This window comes from Plodia interpunctella, chromosome 12, assembly GCF_027563975.2.
Source record: "Plodia interpunctella isolate USDA-ARS_2022_Savannah chromosome 12, ilPloInte3.2, whole genome shotgun sequence".
In the NCBI taxonomy this organism is placed as follows: Eukaryota; Metazoa; Arthropoda; class Insecta; order Lepidoptera; family Pyralidae; genus Plodia; species Plodia interpunctella.
In genome coordinates, this window is record NC_071305.1 from 9405837 (window position 1) to 9428970 (window position 23134).

General features: G+C 33.9%; 2 protein-coding genes across 6 annotated transcripts in view; both read left to right on the plus strand.

Annotated features, from left to right (window-relative positions):
• The window catches only part of mnb (minibrain), a 152838-nt gene that overhangs the window by 30094 nt on the left and 99610 nt on the right, over positions 1–23134 (plus strand). The window lies entirely within an intron of this gene.
• LOC128674402 (uncharacterized) lies at positions 17046–21810 on the plus strand. Its single transcript, XM_064436284.1, has one exon. It carries the CDS (start codon positions 17302–17304, stop codon positions 18277–18279), a length of 978 nt encoding a protein of 325 aa, XP_064292354.1. The 5' UTR covers positions 17046–17301; the 3' UTR covers positions 18280–21810.

A 23134-nucleotide genomic window follows, 5' to 3' on the forward strand; every position in this document is an offset into this window, starting at 1 on the left:
TCACATTGGTTCTTTGCAGCTTCATGCTCACCTTATACTGCCAAAAAAAGATCAGTTTTTCCGATCAATCGCGATAAAAAAAAATCGGCATTGATTTGTATTTCCGCTCATACTTCCATCGGTTGCGTTGAGTTGCGTAACCGTACTGAAATATTTTGTACTACATTGCCTTTATGGCCGGTTATCATAATGGCTGTAAAAAAAACCGTTTCCCATGCTATTAAGCTGATGCAATGCCACAGTATCCCCATTACGTTGGTCACAAATCGTCCATATTATCAGCCATTGTAAACGCGACCGTGACGACTGTCATTTTCTGTTTGAGTACTTGTTTGTTTACCAACCTTATACATTTACACAATCACGTTTTTGTCTCTTACTGTACCGCGAACAGCACATCAATATCATAATTAACCGCACATTCGTTGCTTTTATCTTATCTTGCATATAAATTGACTTGCATTCGCCTGTACTTAAAAAAACAGACTAATTAACAAAAACGATACTTGACACTTGTATTTTATACTTAACACTCGCCGTCACGGAATCTGCTGGCCTCAATAAAGGTTCTTTTTTTATTTCTTTGCTCTATCTCTGTCTGAAATTGCGGCAGTAAGTTGCGAAATTTTATTCAAAAAACGTTAACTTTGGAATTTTGAGCGAAATTATGGTATTAAGAATAAAATATTATTACAATTCAAACGGAGATAAATACGTAATTAATAAGCACTATTACATTTTGGTTGGAAATTTCCCGGACGATATTATATTACACTGGAGATGGCACGATATAATGTCATCCGGGGCTTAAATTATTAAAACGAGTATTACCATGATTTCGAAAGCTAATACTATATTTTAAAATCCCACCAAATGTTCCCTAAAAATATTTTTATACGTATCACTTGAAAACGCGCCGTCTCCCAGACTCTAGGCAATTAATCTTAGCCACGTGGGCTCCCCTCTCCCGATCTATTTTTAATGTAGATATTAATAGAATATTGTCTAATGTTCTATTTGAGTGTGGTACGTGGTCGTTGCCCTATATGGTGGTCTGTTTACGTGGCATTCTGCCAGCCGTGTCAATAAACACGAAAACCTAATGACGACGAAGTACATACGGGGCTAATTTATGGACGAAAGCTTTTTACATAATTCGTTTTAATTTTTTTAAGCTCATGTTATTGTTTCAAAAATATATGCCGGTATTGTTAGGCTGGAGCTTAAATTATAGGGATTCATAGCTCAAAAGGTTTTAACGTATTTTTAAAACAGAAGACTACGTTATTGTTATTAAGAATTTTAGTAGAAGTTTATTAAAGGTGCAAGACAGTAAATACGTTATAATTTTACTATTTTATTGAATGCATATCTAAATAGACTCAAAACGAAAGTAAATATCGTGATTTATTAGTAATTTATTATAATAATAAATCATTTATCATCACGAGATCACGACATCAATGAATTGATATTTAAGATAATTTACGTCAATTTTACAAACTCGAACATTACATCTAAAATAACAGTAACGCAGTCGTTTTTCATCAGATGGCTTTATAAATCCCACTTGTTTCATGTTTACGGGATAGTGGGTTAGTGATAGAAAAGCAAAATAAACTGACAGATGTTTGATGTAAATTACATGGTAATAAACAAGAGATTAACTCCAGCTTTTTTTTTTTGCGAACATGTGGTGACTAAGCTTCTAATCAATTGCAATCTTGGAAGAAACAAAAATAGTTATATATAAATATAATTCATTAAATGTACGTATGTACATATATGGTGTCGTCTAATACCGCTAAGGAGGAGGCGTGCCAGCCCCACGTGAAATGGTTTTAAGGGATGAAGAAAAAAATAAGTACGAAAGTAATTTCGATATGTCAATATCTACCAAACAAATATTTTAAAGTACTTTTTTTGCTTTATATCGATATATCTTATACGTTTTGACCTAATTTTTGTGTACAATAAATATTGGTAGGTGTTCATTAATAATTTAACTATTAATGACTATGTCAAAGTTACTGGCGCCGTTTCACTCTTAATTATTAATTAGAGTTTTTCTTCTATTGTAAAACAAAATAAGAAATCAACAGAACATAAAATTACCCGAAATGCACCTGCACTTAATGCATCTCCTTGCTATCTCTGTTTGGTCTAATGGTTGACTGGTAGGGATTGCAGTATTACGATGGCTTAAGTCTACCATTCGTACTTTTTTTTGTAAGTTTAATAAAACTTTTAAATATATTTATTTACCTATTGGTAAATCATATATGTATATAGATAAATCATAAAGTGTGAGCTATTTACCGCTGCGTAGAGATCATGTCTTTGTGTCATTTCCGCATATTCCTTTCTCATTTTAAAAATCTATGTTTTTTGTTTTTAAAGATCTTTAAACTCGCTAAAATCTTTCTTAACTCTTCACTATTATATCCTTTGATCCTAACATCGATTTTCACACTGACGTAACGAATTATTATTATCAATATGTCAACAAGGTTTCCATGAAGATCGCAATACTTGCGTTATGTTTGCGGTTTCGAGTGACCTGTTTTGTTTGCGACACGTTAGTGTTTGATATTCCGCTGACTGATAGATTTGCAATAACAGAACTAGAAGGTTGTCTTGAAATTGCAGCAGCACTACGTAAATGAGTATTGGAATTTTCTGCAGTCCATTTGGTTAATCGAATCTCTGTTTACACGTAATATGTAATATGTAGTACATATTATCTCCGTGTAGACCGTCAGATGGAAGTACATATTATGTACTTCCATCTACATGGAGCTTGGAATTGACCAAAGAAGGACAGATGGACTGACAATTACTATTCTCAGAAAAATTATCATTATGGTGTCGCATAATAATTTTCTGCTGCTCGTAAGGAAATGTGCTTCTTTCGTATATGAGAAATAGATAAAAATGGACTGCATTGACAATGAAACACGAAAACTCGAAACCAACTGTAAACAAAACATAATGATACGGGGGAAACTATCGATCCATCAGGCGGCTGTGCAAAGTAACGAGAGTGCAGAAGCAAAGCTTGTAACTCAGTTTTACAGCACGCAAATTAACAGTCAATTATTTAAAAATCGATTCAGTTAACTCATACCGACATGCAGCGGCTAAAAGATAACTGTGCATTTTAATGCGAATGATGTGTAATTTCTGTTCGTTCGATACTCTGCAGTGTTATGTGCAAAAAGAACGAATGTTTTCTTGTGAAACTGGCTATGAATGGAGCGATATAGCAATTAATTGCACAGATAACTCGGAACAGCTGATGCCAGCTGCGCCGCCATTCGTGTCGTACCAACACGACAAACGTGAAAGCGCGATGCGAGATAACATGACGCTGAGTAACTGTTTTCCAGCGTCTTCTTTTATGTTGGTGTCTTCATCATATCAGCTAGGCACATAAAGCCCACTATTCGACATGGACTGGACACAGGTGACTTGACAATGTACCTTTATGCTCTCTGACGCTCTAAAAACAGTGAAAAATGTCCCAAATACAATGGTAAAGTTAAGACTATCAAGTGCATATACAGACTTATTTGTATGGCTAAATCAATATGTGTTTGTGTGTACAATATTTGATTATCCAGAATAGTAAAAATGTCTAAAATATATAGCCTCCTTTAGTACAATTAAAATCCTTTAATAGAGCTGAACAATACATGTGTCTCCTTGACTCGATTCGAACTGGCAACCGGGCCGATTGCAAAAAGGTTAGCTGGTTAGTCATTGTCGCCTGTCTATCTAGCACGGTTACTTCACACCCATCCTCGGCGCCAGCTGTTTCTATGTATTGAAGCGTTGAGTTTGAGTATAGTCTCAAGCTTTAACCCTTCAATGAAATGGAAACAGCCTTACTTGAGTGTCCATCTTGCCCAGAATCGAGCACTTTGTGAGACCTTATGAAGAAAAACAATAAATTATTTGGCCGTGGCGAACTTTTGTTCTAAAATATAACTTTTATGTTTGCTATCGGATGGTCGATTCGAGAAAGGAGATCTATTTTGGAAATGTAATTTTTCGAGTGTAATTCCATTGTCCATTAGAAAAATAAAACATTTGAATGGATAGGAAATCAGTGGGTAACTAATGAGTTGCATGCGGGGAAGTACCATGGCCTTAGAGTTAAATGCTTGCGAAGTGTATGTACCTAATTTATTTTACTTGCAATTGTTGCCTCTAATGTGCATTTTTATAATAAATCACGTTTTAGCATTATACTAACATTTATACGTAATATACGACAAACACATTTTGGTTAATCCATTTTAACCTATTTTGGCTCAATGTGATAATATTAAGTTTGAATGTTATGTTGACTGCCATCTTTTTATTTATCTTATGTATTTATGCTTTATTTGACAAAAATGCAATTTGTAAACAATAGCACAATAAGTGGTCTTAACGCTAAAAGCGTTATCTAACTTATAACAAAATGTAATATTTTAATAAAATTACTACAAAACAATACTTTTATTAACCACACACCCAACCGACACTTAATTAACTTAACTGTTAGTAGACTATCGTTAGTATACAATAATGGTCTAGACTGAGCGCCGGGGTGCGCTCGGCGGCTGTTAGGCGCCGTCGATCCGGGTAGCAACAACGGTGACGCGGGCGCCTCACCTTGACTCACTTCTGCTCGCCCGCTAGTACCGTGTGCCAGCCGTGTACTCGTGATTAGAGAAAGACAAGAAGCGTCACATGACGACGAAAGATGGACGTGCGTGGTAGCTTTCTCCGTTTCTCGGAAATCGTTACGAAACATTAAACATCCACACTGATTCTGACTTTTTCCTCTTAAGCCCTATCGGCTTCTAGGGAGTTTGAGACTTTTCGTCTCTACCTAGGTCATTCTGGAACATTATTGTTAGCTTGGATAAGCCAGATTTGCCAGGCCTATCTACTACAACACATAATACGTTGGGAATATTTCAAAATGCCCTGAAAGAACAAAAGACACAGCGTTCACTTTCTATGTCTAGCCTCCTTTAAAATTCTGCACGAAGTGATTGTGATAGACAACCTGTATGGCTTCATGTCGCGACGGGTCAGCGGCGGAGCAAAGTCCAACTAGCATTATGTAGTTCAGGTATACTTCGTGTTATCGTCCTTAGCGACCTACTTGCTAAATTAGTATTTAGTTTCACCCATACACAACAAAAACTGTGATAACCGTTTATTTTTGTGTATCTTGTGCAAGTTTCGGTTACGACTATAAAAATCTGATTGACACGCAACCCGTTGTATTGAACAAACTATATATAAATGGTTGCGCCAGTTAAACAATTTTCTGATTGAAAAGAATTAGAGCAACAACGAAAAAGTTTCGTTGTATTGTTGTTATGTCACGGAATAGAGTATATTGCAGAGCTCAAGCTTCACAAATTGTATGAGACCTCTTCCTGTTCTCTCGTATGATGCATCTATTCGAGATCATTCTCTAGATAAACCTATCTCTGCGCAGATCAATATAAAAACGAATTATCCTTATGTATTGTGTCTAATAACTTTTCTTAATTACAGATTTCAACAAATATTTTCAGTTTAAATCTCTGGAAGCTCTAAAAAAGTTCTTCGTCGTAACTTGGACTTTATAAAGCTTTTACTCTCTGCTATATCGCACACGGTATCCGGCGGATTGCGTGCGTAAAAACAATGATCGACGTTTGTTACCAAAAGGTCTATTACCGAAAAATGAGCGTTAAGCACCCAACAATAAAACTATTCGCGGCCTCCCCTGTTATGCCGTGTCCAAGCTATGAATTTGTACTGTTGCTATGCGGTTTGGAGAATAAAAATGTCGATATTTCTGTCTGGCTGAATGTTGAATTTTTCAAACTCTTGAAATTGTGTTTTTTGAAAGGATAAAGTCCAAATGAAGGTTTGAATGGATGAGTGTTTATGAAACTATCACGCCGCCGTAATCATCGGATTCAAATAAAATTTAGTACTTACATGATTAGACAGTGGAATTAAAGTAATTTCTATGCAAAAAGTGAAACTTGTAAAATATTTTAAGTATTTATCTCCGAAACAATATTTTTGTAAATAAACGCGTGTAAAATATCTAAAAGGCATGAGGGCACGCGTCCCTGAACAGCCCAAGCGATCGGTGCCAAGGTGTCCATCGGGTTACTAATTGCGTGTTAAAATTTACTTGACATCGCTCAACCTTCGTCAGTGACCGACTTACACAGAGCCGCAACAGTTTTAGCCGGTAAATATAAACAATAAGCCTCCACAGCTCTCACTCTCTGGTCACCCGACATGATTTACTCGGAAAAGGCTATTACGTCGACGTTTCTCAGGTGGTCCTCAGAACCTTGTCACAGTTAACCCCAATAGTATTGAAAATTTCGCGGGAATCGGATCGCGGCCCGTTGACGCCATTCTTTATGCTAGCTAATTGATTGTCTTTAATCTACGGCAAATTAATTTGTTCCATTTATTCTTTGACATCTGTATGTTTCAATTCAACTTTTTCTGTAGCCGTTGAATATTTAATGGTTGAAACATCAGTCGACCCAGTTCACCGTTAAGTTGAACTAAAAATATATAGTTTCCTATGTCACACGAGAAATTTGTGTCACGCCCATAACCATATGATAATAATGTGTTTCAAGGAGACGATTAAGTAATTTTATGACATAGTGCACTTGTGACCAACGTATCGCTTCGTTAGACTGTTGTTTATTGTCATATTGTTAAGGTTCATTTTGGACAAATGACACTGTTTTTGTGTATTGAGAAAACACTCAGTTGTTCATGTCCTCGTTACTGCCAGGTACTTAACACTGATAAAATTGGTTCAGACAATCATTTTTATCGTTATTTTAATTACAGAAAATACAACATATCAGCCTAATTCATTTTCCATAATTTCAACGTGACTTTCTAATTTAGTCGAAATTTAACCCTTCATTTAACTTGATCAAATTTTCGTGCTTTCTTCCATATTAGCTACTAACTTTAAAAAACGTAGAACATTCATCGCATTAAAATAAATGTCATTTTCTTTCATGAAGGTACAAATTAGCGTTCCATCCCCAGGAATTAACATTTCAAAACATCCCTGTAGCTTTTATTTCGTCCCTCCCCGAAATAATGTGTTCATTCAATTTCGATGGAATATAATTTATCTTGCTCTAATTAATTTCTAAGTTGGTGGGTGTTATTGTGCCGAGTACAGGATCGTGTTTGAAATTTTTTTTCATCGGAAAATCTGTGATTTGCTTCTCGGCTTTCTTCGTAAAACAGTCATAGTTCTATTGTGTCGATCCGTAAATAAATTGTTGCTTTTTTTTTTACTTAACAAATAACATAATTTTATAATCAACGAAAGTCCAATGAGTTCTGACCTTACTAAAAATTAATTGTGACGCTTTTCAACAAATTCCTCATTTAATGCTTATTTACTAACCTTGCTGGTTTATTTAAAACACAATGAGAAAATAGCTGTAAAGGGTTAACCGAGTTGACTCACCGGATCCACATCAAATAGTGTAATAGCGCCTTAAATTGCAGTACACTATGGATTAGTGCCGCAGCGTGGTTGGATTCCCTTTTAAACTCAGTTACATGAAGTAATTGGATTGTGTTGGGCGTTATTGGTCGTAGGTATGGGCTGTATATCGTCTGACCTAAAGACCTTTTGTATATATTGAAAAGCACAAAATGCTGTTTGCATTTACTACACGTGTTTTTGTATCTATATAGTTCTTTAAATAAAATACGCTATTATATAATCTATATATCTATAGCAAAAAAAGCGAATATCTATAGCAAAAAAAGGTAACTTTTTTTGCTATAGATATTCTTTTGTGTCTTTTTGCAATGCGTAGTTTCAGCGTAATATTTTATCATGCCTTTCGCGACCATTTTGTCTTGCTATCTTTCTAATATATTAAGTACTAATTAATGATGTAGTATGGCCGAAAAATTGTGTTTTATCGGAAATAATCCGTTAATAAGTCCCGGAGATTGCCTGAACAAATTTTTATTGGAACCTTATCAAGAGATATTCAAGGAATTTTCGAGAATTTTTCCTTTCCGTTTCGAAAATTTAATGATCGGCACATTGCAAAAACCAATCACTTAAATCATATCCACATTCAATGTTGAAAACCTTGTAAAACTATTCATTTAATTGTGTTTTTTCCAATGCCTGAATGACAGGAAAACCTTGCCCTTTTCTCGAGAAGTAATTGATGGACACAGACCTTTAACTTTTTGCGGAAAAGTGTAATTAACAAATTAAGATTCGAATTTGCAGCAGTTTGTTTATCAAGCTTGAATTAGACATCTAAACATAAAGATGTTGATGATACGAATCTTTTTTATCATCTTCGATTAATTTTTTCATGGGAAAATCGGTAAGTTGTAACAAAATATCTCGCCTTAGTGTAAAAGCCAATTTAAAAAATCGTTTTAATTTTGAAGCTTCGCCAGTTATTCTGCTACCGACCGTTTGCCTGACATCAACCCTCTTTGGGAATGATATTATTTCTTAACAGCTGTGAAGGTTTTATATCTTAGTCGTCTTGTACGACATATGAGCGGAAGAATATAGAATGGTCCCATTTCCTTTCCAGATTCGGAGTACGCGCTGAAAATCGAATTCTGTGCTACTATTAGCGGGATTGATAAATCAAACAAATGTCCATACATTCGAATTCGTAATTGTTATATAGCAATCAAGGCGCCACTCGGCTCAATTCTTAAGCGTTCGTCTTATACTATTATGGCGGGCACTTAAGGGAAATCCCTCAAGTACCTAGCTACCGCCCGACAAATCGGGCAGTGTGTTACGATTTGCGTGGGCGCGTCGCGGTAATCTTGTTAAACTGGCAGTAGCAGCAAACAGGCAAGCGGCCCACTTGATGAGAAGTGGTCACCGCCACCGCATCCTATGTATTTGCTACACCAGATAATTAACACCACTCATTGTGTGATTAGTCCACTATTACGTGGCTGCTGTATATTCAATACAGAAAGACGATTCCTATGTGGTAATTTTCTAGAAGCGTTTAACATAAACACAGACTAAGTAATAGTACACACAATGACTTAACTAAATTTATTTAATGTAGAAGTGCAATAATATTTCCACTGTCTGTGATCCGTTACGTGCACTCTGCGGTTGGTAACACGATATTCTGATCTGTAAGGATGACAGCGCCGGCCGTTCTATATATACTAGTCTTTTATTGAAGCAGTGGCTAAGGTTAGGTGATAAAGTCTGCATGTGATTGAAAGTTTCAGCGTTCGAATCCTACTCGTGGAACATGAGTTTGTATACCATCTGATCCATGTACATTAGTTTTCATAAAATTGTCTTATAGGTAAGTGCTTGTACGCTTGGTGACTTAACTATAACTATTGACTATTAGTTCTCTAGTGTGTATGCGACAAGATGGTATTAGGTATTCGTGGTAATGTCAGACTTTAGGCAACTTGAATAAGATTAATGTTAGCATCAACACACTCGATAAGAAAGAAAAATCGTGGAGTGGTTAACACGATAGAAAAGAATCGAATGTTTAATCCAAATACGTTCTAAAAATTACCTAAAATTGTGATTCATGTCAATTACCCTTATTATTAATTACCCTTATTATTAATAACGTATTAAAATAATTTGAAAATACTCCTCGCTTTTCTACGTTGTAATCAAGTTAAGGTAACACAAATTAGAATGCGATTTTGAATGCAATAGAAAACCTGTTATGTTAATAAAATTCTTATTGATCATTGTCCTCTACAATGAATACGAAGAAGATTACGTCGCATTAGAATGTTTACTAATCTAGATTAGTCTCATCTGCATCAATCGGGTGTCTTTGTATGTATTGTTGTTTGTGTGTATTGTATGTTATTACTTAAATATTCATACACAACAATCTTATCCACATAATCTACACATAATAACGTTTCTAATGTACAATTAATGTAATAATATGTTTTACAACGTTAATTGAAATCGGAGAGATTGTGCGGAGTGGCTCCGGCTATTCATTTTTACGATGATTATAATTGCTCTCTCGGGTTCTCGCTCAGATTACAACACGATATAGTCTACTGTGTTGTTATATTTTTTTGTATTGCAATATTTTGTTCGAAAAAATATCCTTCCGAACGACAGCCAAATGTCGAACTCGGTAAAATGAATTCCCAACATTTCAAATCCTGAAATATAAAGCCAAGAATAGTATTGTTATTAGGCTAGATTTCAAGAAAGGTTTGAAACATAAATATCATTAATTAATATAGAAATCCACAATGTTATTTTAACAAAACTGAGAGTAATAGATAAAGATAGATCTAGAAAATTTCTAGTCCAGGTTGTCAAAATGAAAGTGTAATTTTCATTTTTACGATGATTAGCATAGTCGAGAATACAGTGCCGCATCTCGCTAATAAAATAAGTCTATTAGTGGTGTTGTAAAAGCAATGGAGTCGGGTGGTAAACAGTGGCGTCTATTCCCGTTGCAACCCAGGCTTTCCCGCACTAGCGAAAAAGTTGTGATAGTCTAGTGTATGAAAATTCTAGTAACGTTGTCTTATACACCAGTACTACAATGTTAGTAGAATTTTTCTACACTAGACTATCACAACTTTTTGATGTTATGTTATGGTTGTCTGTAAAATGAATAATATATAAATGTTAAATTTCCCTAATTAATAAATTAAATGTTTTTTTTTCATTTATTTTGGCACATAACAGTCATTATACAGGATATTTACACTCAACAAAAACAAATTTTAAATACTAGACAAAAACAGTGACGAATCTTACCTAAGTTATACATAGTATAATTACGTTAACACAGTGTTGACAAACATTACCAAATTTATATAAACTAAGAATAAAAGGCGAGAGATACGGACAATCAAAGAGTATAACTATGTTATTATTTCCGACAAAGTTTATTTCCAAAACATTAAAAACTATCTCATATATGGATTATGTTACGTCACAGAAAAAATCAATGGAAGGACTAACGAAATGGAATATATTGATATACTGCCGTGAACTATGACTTAGCAGGTTGGTAGGTAGGTAGGTTATAGGAACTAAAGATTAATATATATGTATGTTGATGAAACATCTTTATTATTATTCATGGCTCAAAACATGATATCAATATCACGATATCAAAATTCACGTCGCATCTGCCATTGTTCCACATATTGGGGACGGAGCTTAGGGCACAACGGGAACAGCCTGCCAGTGACCATCCTCGTTTACTATCTCCACAGAGTGAGCGTTAATCTAGTTTTTCGCAATTAGTTGCCCTCTGTATTGCCCACCCTCGCCGGGGTAAATTCATCTTTTTAGTTGCATTTCTATATTATTTTCTCCTTTTAAACCAAGTGTTTTTCATGGCCGTCTCGGGTTTCGTGCCTTTGTTTTCTTTGCACTGTCTGTCATAGTGTTAAGTTTAATTTGTGTCTGCCGTTGGTTTACGAGTTTCAGCTAATGTTTTTAGCTTTCAATGAGTGCAGTGATATATGGTTGTGAATGTTATCTCGACTTTAATTTGTTAATTAAAACTGCAATTAGTGTAATGCTATGTATTAAATGCGACATATTATAATGTTTAAATATGTGATGTCTTTTTTATTGTTATCATTGAATTTAACAGCAACAATGTAAATAAGTATAGATATCGTGAGAAACGCACAATTTTCTCGTTGTAAAAATAATGTACAAAGTTCGATGAACTTTTGAATATTCAAGTGCGGGTCACCTTGGGGTCGCCGATGTCACCTTACGGAAACTTAATCGGATAGCGTTATCGCATGTACCAACTCTGCTGACTTTCATTCATCATTCATTATTATTATTCTTGCTCATGATATTACGCAATATGTACAGGGTGTTAGAATGGATATATTTATCTGTTTTGACATGATATGTACAGTTAGTCTTCTAAAATAATAGTTCCATATGATGGACATAAATATGCAAATCAATTTTGATACAACAAGGATGATTATCACTGGTATTTAATAACCCTGTTTTGTTTTGGAGACAAAACACTATACTAACGTTTTAAAAAATTGGAGAACCGGTTCAAGATACCACAATGGTCTAATCAGACCGTGTGATATCAAATGATTATCGATCCGAGTGATATCAAAATGAGTAAACTCGAAAACATATTTTGCTAGTAAATTTAAAACTTATGAAAAGCTGTTGAGACGCCATTTTCGTCTGGAAGCTAGCAGATCCCACCCAAAAAATGGCGAAATTAAAATAATAGTTGACAGCATTCTATAAACAAAGAACAGAACTGTTAAAGATAGGATTAATTGAAAACCGAAAGGATTTCAAGGATTTCACAAGGATTTGTAAAAATAAATATTCCGATTTCCAAATAATAAATTTTCTCATTGATTATTCTATTCTTATACCAAAACTTAAGATAAATAACGTTATCGGAGACGTGGACGTGGCAACTCTACAGATTTCATTCATCAATTGTTATTATCGCGAACAGCCGTATTACGCAATATTAATTCATCTTTAATTTTGTATTGCGAGATTTTTCTAACGGTTAAATACAGTATAACTTCTTTATCCCTTGCGGACTTGTCAGGGTCATGAGTTGCTAAACTCAAAGGCCATAGGTTCATAACGGATTAACATAAAATAATTTGTATATTGATTTGTACATTCTTATCAACTTTAATAATTTAAATGTTTTTGTTACAGGTATGTTCAGTAAAATAATCTATTTTTATCGGTAAGTCAAGTAACTCCCGACTATTTCCAATGGTCGACATTATGCTAAGAGTAATGACAACCTTCGGCCGAAGCTATAGGCATAACCGTCCTATAATTTTGTTTGATTTGGTTGGTTCTAATTTTTCATACTATATATACTATATTAAAATAGCTTTCCATCTCTGTCATTTCCCACACTATAAGAATTTAATATTTTGCAAAATAGAAAAAAGTTGGTGATTCTATATTTTGAGATAAAAATTTTAAGTGTCTTTAACAACCCAGGGCGTTTAGTGACCGTTTTCTCTGTTCGATAGGGAATTTCTCGAGGGACTTGACATTGCGAAGCGTCGCTATCATTAAATCAAATAACGTATTGCCATCTATGAATGGAGGATTGTTGTGAGAATATTCGTCATTAAGAATGTAATTAGCTGTTGCATACTATATTAGAGGGTGCATGCGAGGTCGTGCACCAGCTGGAGAGTGAATCAGCTGACTGTGCAAAATATCAGAGTACAGATGTATCCGAGGATTCCGTCAACTGAAACCGCTACAAACTGGGACTGTGATCCCAGTTGCCAAATCCATTCATTAAAATATTTTATTAATAATATTTAAATAGCGGTCCCAGTCGACGAAATCTTCGAAGTTTTTCTCATGTACGGTTGTGACATGTCAAAGATTAGGTTAGGAAGATTCGACTTTATTTATGAACTGTCAAAATTCAAATTCAAATCATTTATTCAGAAATTAGACCTTCACAGGCACTTTTTCTCGTCAATCTTTATATTTATACTCGTAGTTATTTCTCACAAGCTACAAACTACTGGCATTTCGGAACGACCACTGCTGAGAAGAAATGCCGAAAGAAACTCATTTTAACAGTGTTGGTCCCTATCATGCCAGATCGGCTTACCATTATTATTTCTTACAATGTTTTTTTTTCTTTCTAATAATATATAAAAGTACATAATGTACATAGTCAAAAGGTATATCAAAACAGGTTATGATTGTGATCCGAGTGCTGATTATAACATATATATATATATATATCGATGTGAAACACAATTAACTTACATGAAAAAAAAATATAGAGAGGTCTTATTTTAGGGAGGAAGCCTTGACACCTCAGTTATTTTACAGACTCGGTAGTTGAAAGTAACCTGTCAAAAAATATGTTGGTGAACTTGGCATACCAAGTTATAGAATATCAAAGTTTCATTGGAGTTCTATATGCATCCACATGAGTTCTATAGTTCCTGACACATTTCAAGAATAGTTCTGGCGTTTATCAATAAAAAAAAATTTTTGAAAAAATGATATGCTAAGTTCCGGTAGCATATCATTTTCTAAAAAACTAATATTAAATAATCAAAATCGATAAACACGGGATATATAAATAGTTCCTCATACATATTATAAATAGTTCTGCATTATTAAAGTAAAAAAAAAAATATCAAAGTTTATATATATATCGACGACATGCTACTATAAAAAAAAATAATATTTTGCTCAATGCTTACTATATTGATAGTAATCATATAAAAAATAGTTTCAAAAATGAAATTAAATGAATAAATAAATATATCACCAAAAAAGAAAAACGCCATGTAACAAAATAGCAGCATAGTAAATAAGAAGGTTATTTGGAGAAATGCCGAAATAACACAAATATATCAAAATGTTTTGGATCGACGATAAACGTCATTTCAAGAGTAGTAAAATATTGAAAAACACAATCAGCATTTTTCTCCGAGCTCTATTCCCAGAAAAAATAGTAGTTAGTATATCACACTTGAATATTAGAAAATTAGAAATTTTACTAGATGATATTCGAAAAATCTTAAAAAAATGTTCTGGTTACCCAAGAACCTAGAACTCCGCGGATTATAAAACAACACTAATATATCAATAAATAAGAATAAGAATTTCAACCAGAACTCTTTAAAAAATATCAGCATATCACACTTGAATATTGGAAAGTTAGAAATTAAACTAGATGATATTCGAAAATTCTTAAAAATATGTTCTGGTTACCCAGGAACCTAGAACTCCGCGGATTATAAAACAACACTAGTATATCAACAAACAACAACAAGTATTTCAACCAGAACTCTAAAAAAAACATCAGCATATCACACTTGAATATTGGAATGTTAGAAATTTTACTACTATTTTTTTAGATGATATTCAAAAATTCTTAAAAATATGTTCTGGTTACCCAGGAACCTAGAACTCCGCGGATTATAAAACAACACTAGTATATCAATAAATAACAACAAGTATTTCAATCAGAACTCTTAAAAAATATCAGCATATCACACTTGAATATTGGAAAGTTAGAAATTTTACTAGATGATATTCGAAAATTATTAAAAATATGTTCTGGTTACCCAGGAACCTAGAACTCCGCGGATTATAAAACAACACTAGTATATCATTAATTATCAATAAGAATTTCAACCAGAATTCTTTAAAAAATATCGGCATATCACACTTGAATATTGGAAAGTTAGAAATTTTACTAGATGATATTCGAAAAATCTTAAAAAAATGTTCTGCTTACCCAGGAACCTAGAACTCCGCGGATTATAAAACAACACTAGTATATCAATAATTATCAATAAGAATTTCAACCAGAACTCTTTAAAAAATATCAGCATATCACACTTGAATATTGGAAAGTTAGAAATTTTACTAGATGATATTCGAAAAATCTTAAAAAAATGTTGTGGTTATCCAGGAACCTAGAACTCCGCGGATTATAAAACAACACTAGTATATCAACAAATAACAACAAGTATTTCAACCAGAACTCTAAAAAAAACATCAGCATATCACACTTGAATATTGGAAAGTTAGAAATTTTACTACTATTTTTTTAGATGATATTCAAAAATTCTTAAAAATATGTTCTGGTTACCCAGGAACCTCGAACTCCGCGGATTATAAAACAACACTAGTATATCAACAAAGAACAACAAGTATTTCAACCAGAACTCTAAAAAAAACATCAGCATATCACACTTGAATATTGGAAAGTTAGAAATTTAACTAGATGATATTCGAAAATTCTTAAAAATATGTTCTGGTTACCCAGGAACCTAGAACTCCGCGGATTATAAAACAACACTAGTATATCAACAAATAACAACAAGTATTTCAACCAGAACTCTAAAAAAAACATCAGCATATCACACTTGAATATTGGAAAGTTAGAAATTTTACTAGATGATATTCGAAAAATCTTAAAAAAATGTTGTGGTTACCCAGGAACCTAGAACTCCCCGGATTATAAAACAACACTAGTATATCAACAAAGAACAACAAGTATTTCAACCAGAACTCTAAAAAAAACATCAGCATATCACACTTGAATATTGGAAAGTTAGAAATTTAACTAGATGATATTCGAAAATTCTTAAAAATATGTTCTGGTTACCCAGGAACCTAGAACTCCGCGGATTATAAAACAACACTAGTATATCAACAAAGAACAACAAGTATTTCAACCAGAACTCTAAAAAAAACATCAGCATATCACACTTGAATATTGGAAAGTTAGAAATTTAACTAGATGATATTCGAAAATTCTTAAAAATATGTTCTGGTTACCCAGGAACCTAGAACTCCGCGGATTATAAAACAACACTAGTATATCAACAAACAACAATAAGTATTTCAACCAGAACTCTAAAAAAAACATCAGCATATCACACTTGAATATTGGAAAGTTAGAAATTTTACTAGATGATATTCGAAAAATCTTAAAAAAATGTTGTGGTTACCCAGGAACCTAGAACTCCCCGGATTATAAAACAACACTAGTATATCAACAAACAACAATAAGTATTTCAACCAGAACTCTAAAAAAAACATCAGCATATCACACTTGAATATTGGAAAGTTAGAAATTTTACTAGATGATATTCGAAAAATCTTAAAAAAATGTTCTGGTTACCCAGGAACCTAGAACTCCGCGGATTATAAAACAACACTAGTATATCAATAATTATCAACAAGAATTTCAACCAGAACTCTTTAAAAAATATCTGCATATCACACTTCAATATTGGAAAGTTAGAAATTTTACTAGATGATATTCGAAAATTCTTAAAAATATGTTCTGGTTACCCAGGAACCTAGAACTCCGCGGATTATAAAACAACACTAGTATATTAACAAAGAACAATAAGTATTTCAACCAGAACTCTTTAAAAAATATCAGCATATCACACCTGAATTTCTTCCCCACTTCTTCTTCACCCATTCCTTCGTCTGTTCCGACCGGAGACATACGTGTGTTGCTAAATCTAAATATCCTTTATTCATACTCATTGTATTTTGAACCTTGTTTCGTGTGCGACAGAGTAAATAACTGTGTTGTGTAAAGAGAATAATTTACGGCTAACTTGTTTACCCCAACTCAGTGTAATAACTAGTGCAATTATCGGTTGCGCTTTGACTGTGGCATCGCATTAGGCCGTCCCGTTTCCACTTGAGCAGTTGCGCCGGCGGATAAGGACAAAATGCAGCGGTCGCCTACGAAGACTTATTCAAATCCCGACCTAACGAGCTCAGATATGGTCACGATGAGGAAGCGTAAACAACCTGATTGTGCGTGTGATATTACTTCATTTTCGATGGAATTTAAAAAAGCTATGTCGGATCTCCGTGCGGATTTCGTAAATTCACTAACGCAAATTAATGAGAACATCAATAATGTTATAAAAAAGGACTTGGAAAATTTGTCGCTAGTCACATCTGAAATTAAAACGGAAATAGATACTTTGCGTGTTGAAAATAGCACCTTAAAACAACACGTAGCAAACTTGGACACTAAATGTAATAGAATGACACAGGACTTAACCAATTTACGGGAGAGTGTTCAATTCCAAGCTCAGCAGAGTGAATCTATTGAGAGTAAGGTCCACAATATGGAGGCTACCTTGAAGAAATCACCGGTTGACACGGACTACTATCGGTCATTAGAAAATAAAATAGATTCCCTCGAACAGCAAGCAAGAAATAACAATATTGAGATCTCAAATCTCCCAGAAAGGCGTAACGAAAATCTGCTTACCTTGATAGAATCTATAGGATCCCACATTAAGCACCCTATTTCTAAGATTGATATACTATCTATACATCGTGTGCCTCACGCACAAGTAAGTAGCCGCCCAAAAAACATAATTGTTAAGTTTTCCTCTCGCATGCTTCGTGACAATGTGCTAAGTGCGTACCGCTTGTCAAAAGGTCTCAAATCTGAACAGCTTGGACTGTCTGGCACATGTCTCAATATTTACATGAATGAACATCTAACGCTAAATAACAAAATATTATTTCGCCAATGTCGCGAGGCAGCAAAGAAACATAATTTTAAGTTTGTATGGATTAGGCATGCTACTGTGCTTGCGCGCAAGTCTGAGTCATCACATGTCGTTGCCATTCGCTCAGCGAATGATATTATCAAAATTACTTCTAACCAGAAATCTAACGAACAATGAAAGAAATATTTTTTTTATTATTTTTCGTCAATCCATTTTACGTAGGTACTGCAAATATGATAACACGTTCCTGGCTAAAAATGTAACCTATTTTCTTATATTTACAAGTGGCTCATATGTACTTATTTTTGTAAAAACTAAATTGTGTTACAGAAAAGTAACTTTATATCACCATCTGATTAGAAACATGAATATCTATCTCCAAATTGTGACAAGAACTGCATATTGCTCATCAACGAACCATGTACTATTAACATTGCTAATTATTTGCATAATAAATATTTATAAGTGGCATAGTAATAAAATAAATAACTACTCTGTACTCGGGAACGCCTATAGTGTGAGAACAATAATATTATTTTTGCCAATACCTATTTATTATTTTCCATTTGATAATGTATAGCAAACTATCTATATATTATCAAAACTGTGGTGGATTTAAGACAAAATTACACACATTGCACATGAGTATTTTGGCATACTCCTATGACGTGATCATCTTAGTTGAAACCTGGCTGCAGTCTGGTGTAACGGACGACGAGTTTATCGATGATAGGTACTTAGTGTTTCGATGCGACCGCGACTTAGTGGCCGCGGGCAAGCGGGACGGCGGTGGGGTGCTGATCGCCGTACGCCGCGAACTGCGGCCGACACTCGTTACACTCACATCGCCTCCCCGCGCCACCGCGGTCCTTGAGCACCTTGTGGTCGCTCTGCCGTCTGCCACACAACCTAATCGACATTTATTTAGTGCAACGTACATACCTCCTAACTCGTGCTACAACTTGTACTGCGATCATTTCGAGACTCTGCAAACTTTATGTAATGATTCTCTTACCGACAAAGTATATTTATTTGGTGACTACAACTTACCGAAGTTATATTGGTTGTCAGATAACTCTAATAAAATTATACCAAAGCTAGATAGCTCATGTGTAAACAGCGTTGAACTTTTAAATTTTATGTCACTTACGAATACGCAACAATACAACTCATTAAAAAATGAAATAGGTCGTACGCTTGATTTAATGATATCCAATGATGATTGTTTATTAGCACAGTGCGATGCTTTGCTGAGCCCTGTGCCTCACCACCCGGTATTTTGTGTATCTATAACACTGGAACAAAATATTTCCTACATGTCACGGAAAACACTTTCCAAATACTGTTTTAAAAAAGCTGACTATGACTGTATTAATAGTGATTTGAATCAAATTGATTGGTATAATCTTTTAGGTGACTTAAAACCGGACCAAGCTGTAAATGCTTTTTACGAGACATTATACAAAATTATTAGAAAATATACGCCGAAGATCAGAGATAAATCCGTACGACATCCACCTTGGTTCACACCTTCACTTATAAAATTATTTAAAAATAAAGAAAAGGCTTGGTTTAAGTGGAAGTCGTACGGAAATACTAGTGATTATGAATTATTCTCCCTATACCGTAATAGATTTAAATCGGAGAGCAAAAAATGTTTCGCTCAATACATTTCCTATGTAGAAAATAATATAAAAGATAACCCGAACTACTTCTGGAGATATATAAAAAATCGTAATAAAAAAACATCATCTATTCCATCTACTATGTCTTACAAAACCACTTGCTCTGATGATCCCGCTCAAATTTGTGATATATTTGCCGATTTTTTCCATTCAGTTTACGAACCTTCATCGTTTAATGACAGTGAATGGCAGCCTCCTAAAGAATATAATGTTAACTGCAACTGTATATCTGATATAGAAATATCAATTGAGAAAATACGTGAAACCTTATTAGCTCTCGACATTTCGAAGGGTGCTGGTCCTGATAGTCTACCGCCTATATTTTTTAAGTCTACAGCACGTAGTCTTTGTTTACCTCTCCATATAATTTATAACAAATGTCTGAAATCTGGAGTATTTCCCGATGTTTGGAAGAGGGCTTTCATCGTACCTATTTACAAGAGCGGTGATAAACGTAACGTTGAGAATTACCGTCCAATTTCAATACTCTCCACTTTGGCGAAGGTCTTTGAAAGTCTTGTACATGAAGTAATATACCCATTGATACATAACGTCATCATACCAGAACAGCACGGTTTTGTGAAACGGCGGTCTACTACTATTAACTTGTTGATTCTAACCGATTTCTTATTTAAAAATATGGATCGTCGTACACAAGTTGATGGAGTCTACACAGACTTTCAGAAGGCCTTCGACAAAGTGGATCATAAATTGTTGATGTCTAAAATAGCATACAACGGGATTCGCGGTAACTTACTGCGCTGGTTCTCTTCTTATATCTCGAACAGATTGCAGACAGTCGTGATAAACGGCTATGAGTCTAAGCCTATTGTGGCAACCTCAGGAGTCCCACAAGGCTCCATATTAGGACCACTGCTTTTTATTATTTTTATCAACGACATTAACAGCTGCTTTAAATATTCAGAAATATTGCTATATGCCGATGATCTTAAGGTATTCCGAGCATGTTCAAGCACAAAAGACTGTGAGCTATTACAGGAAGATCTACATAGGTTATCTTTTTACTGTACACAGAACAAATTACATCTAAGTCTTCCTAAATGTCACGCTATTACTTTTACCAAAAATAGAAATGTCTTTAATTTTAAATATGTCTTAAATAATACAACTTTGAAAAAAGTAAGTTCAGTTAAAGACCTAGGTGTATTTCTTGATTCAAAATTGCATTTCGACGTCCATGTCACTACTGTAGCTAACAAAGCTTATAAAATGTATGGTTTCGTCATGAGAGCGGCTCGTAATTTTAAACGAATGTCTACTTATTTGACTTTGTATAGATCACTAGTTCGATCACAGCTTGAATATGCAACGCCTATATGGAATCCTTTTTATGATAAATATATAGAAAGTTTAGAAAAGATTCAGTGTAAATTTCTTCGTTCTGCGCACTATAGATGTACCCGTTCTCACTTATCTTATGATGCACTGTTGCAACATTACAATTTACTGAGCCTAGACTCCAGGCGATTATATCTCAGTTCGATGATCTTGTACAGAATATGTAACAATAAATTTGACTCTTCAAGTCTTTGTAACCAAATTAGATATACGGTGCCACGATCCGCCAATGTGAGAGCCGCGCGTGCGCCTCGCTTGTTCCACTTAGATCCTTGTAGAACAAAAGCAGGGGTACGTGCGCCTCTAAGACGGCTTGTTTATATATATAATAATCATTGCAGCAATTTAGACATATTTTTCCTTTCACAGTACAGATTCAAAAAAGGATTAATGGAATCATTAACTTAATTTTTTTTTCTCAATACGTTATTTTGTAAGTACTTGCTTGTATATGTTACGCAACACAAACACTTCTGCATTTTTTTAAAATTTTTAGTTACAGTTCTTTAATATTGACTGTTCAACAACACACGTAGGTAATTCTATTTAGTAATCTGTGGATAGCGTTGTTGGTTGCACTTTTAGAAATAACATTATGTTGTCAACCTAGATTAAGTTTTATGAGTGTAATCGTTTGCTAACCCAAATAAATAAAATAAAATAAAATAAATAAAAAATAGAATATTGGAAAGTTAGAAATTTTACTAGATGATATTCGAAAATTCTTAAAAATATGTTCTGGTTACCTAGGAACCTAGAACTCCGCGGATTATAAAACAACACTAGTATATCAACAAACAACAACAAGTATTTCAACCAGAACTCTAAAAAAAACATCAGCATATCACACTTGAATATTGGAATGTTAGAAATTTTACTAGATGATATTCGAAAATTCTTAAAAATATGTTCTGGTTACCTAGGAACCTAGAACTCCGCGGATTATAAAACAACACTAGTATATTAACAAAGAACAATAAGTATTTCAACCAGAACTCTTTAAAAAATATCAGCATATCACACTTGAATATTGGAAAGTTAGAAATTTTACTAGATGATATTCGAAAAATCTTAAAAAAATGTTCTGCTTACCCAGGAACCTAGAACTCCGCGGATTATAAAACAACACTAGTATATTAACAAAGAACAATAAGTATTTCAACCAGAACTCTTTAAAAAATATCAGCATATCACACCTGAATATTGGAAAGTTAGAAATTTTACTAGATGATATTCGAAAATTCTTAAAAATATGTTCTGGTTACCCAGGAACCTAGAACTCCGCGGATTATAAAACAACACTAGTATATCAACAAACAACAACAAGTATTTCAACCAGAACTCTAAAAAAAACATCAGCATATCACACTTGAATATTGGAATGTTAGAAATTTTACTACTATTTTTTTAGATGATATTCAAAAATTCTTAAAAATATGTTCTGGTTACCCAGGAACCTAGAACTCCGCGGATTATAAAACAACACTAGTATATCAATAAATAACAACAAGTATTTCAATCAGAACTCTTAAAAAATATCAGCATATCACACTTGAATATTGGAAAGTTAGAAATTTTACTAGATGATATTCGAAAATTATTAAAAATATGTTCTGGTTACCCAGGAACCTAGAACTCCGCGGATTATAAAACAACACTAGTATATCAACAAACAACAACAAGTATTTCAACCAGAACTCTAAAAAAAACATCAGCATATCACACTTGAATATTGGAATGTTAGAAATTTTACTAGATGATATTCGAAAATTCTTAAAAATATGTTCTGCTTACCCAGGAACCTAGAACTCCGCGGATTATAAAACAACACTAGTATATCAATAATTATCAATAAGAATTTCAACCAGAACTCTTTAAAAAATATCAGCATATCACACTTGAATATTGGAAAGTTAGAAATTTTACTAGATGATATTCGAAAAATCTTAAAAATATGTTCTGGTTACCCAGGAACCTAGAACTCCGCG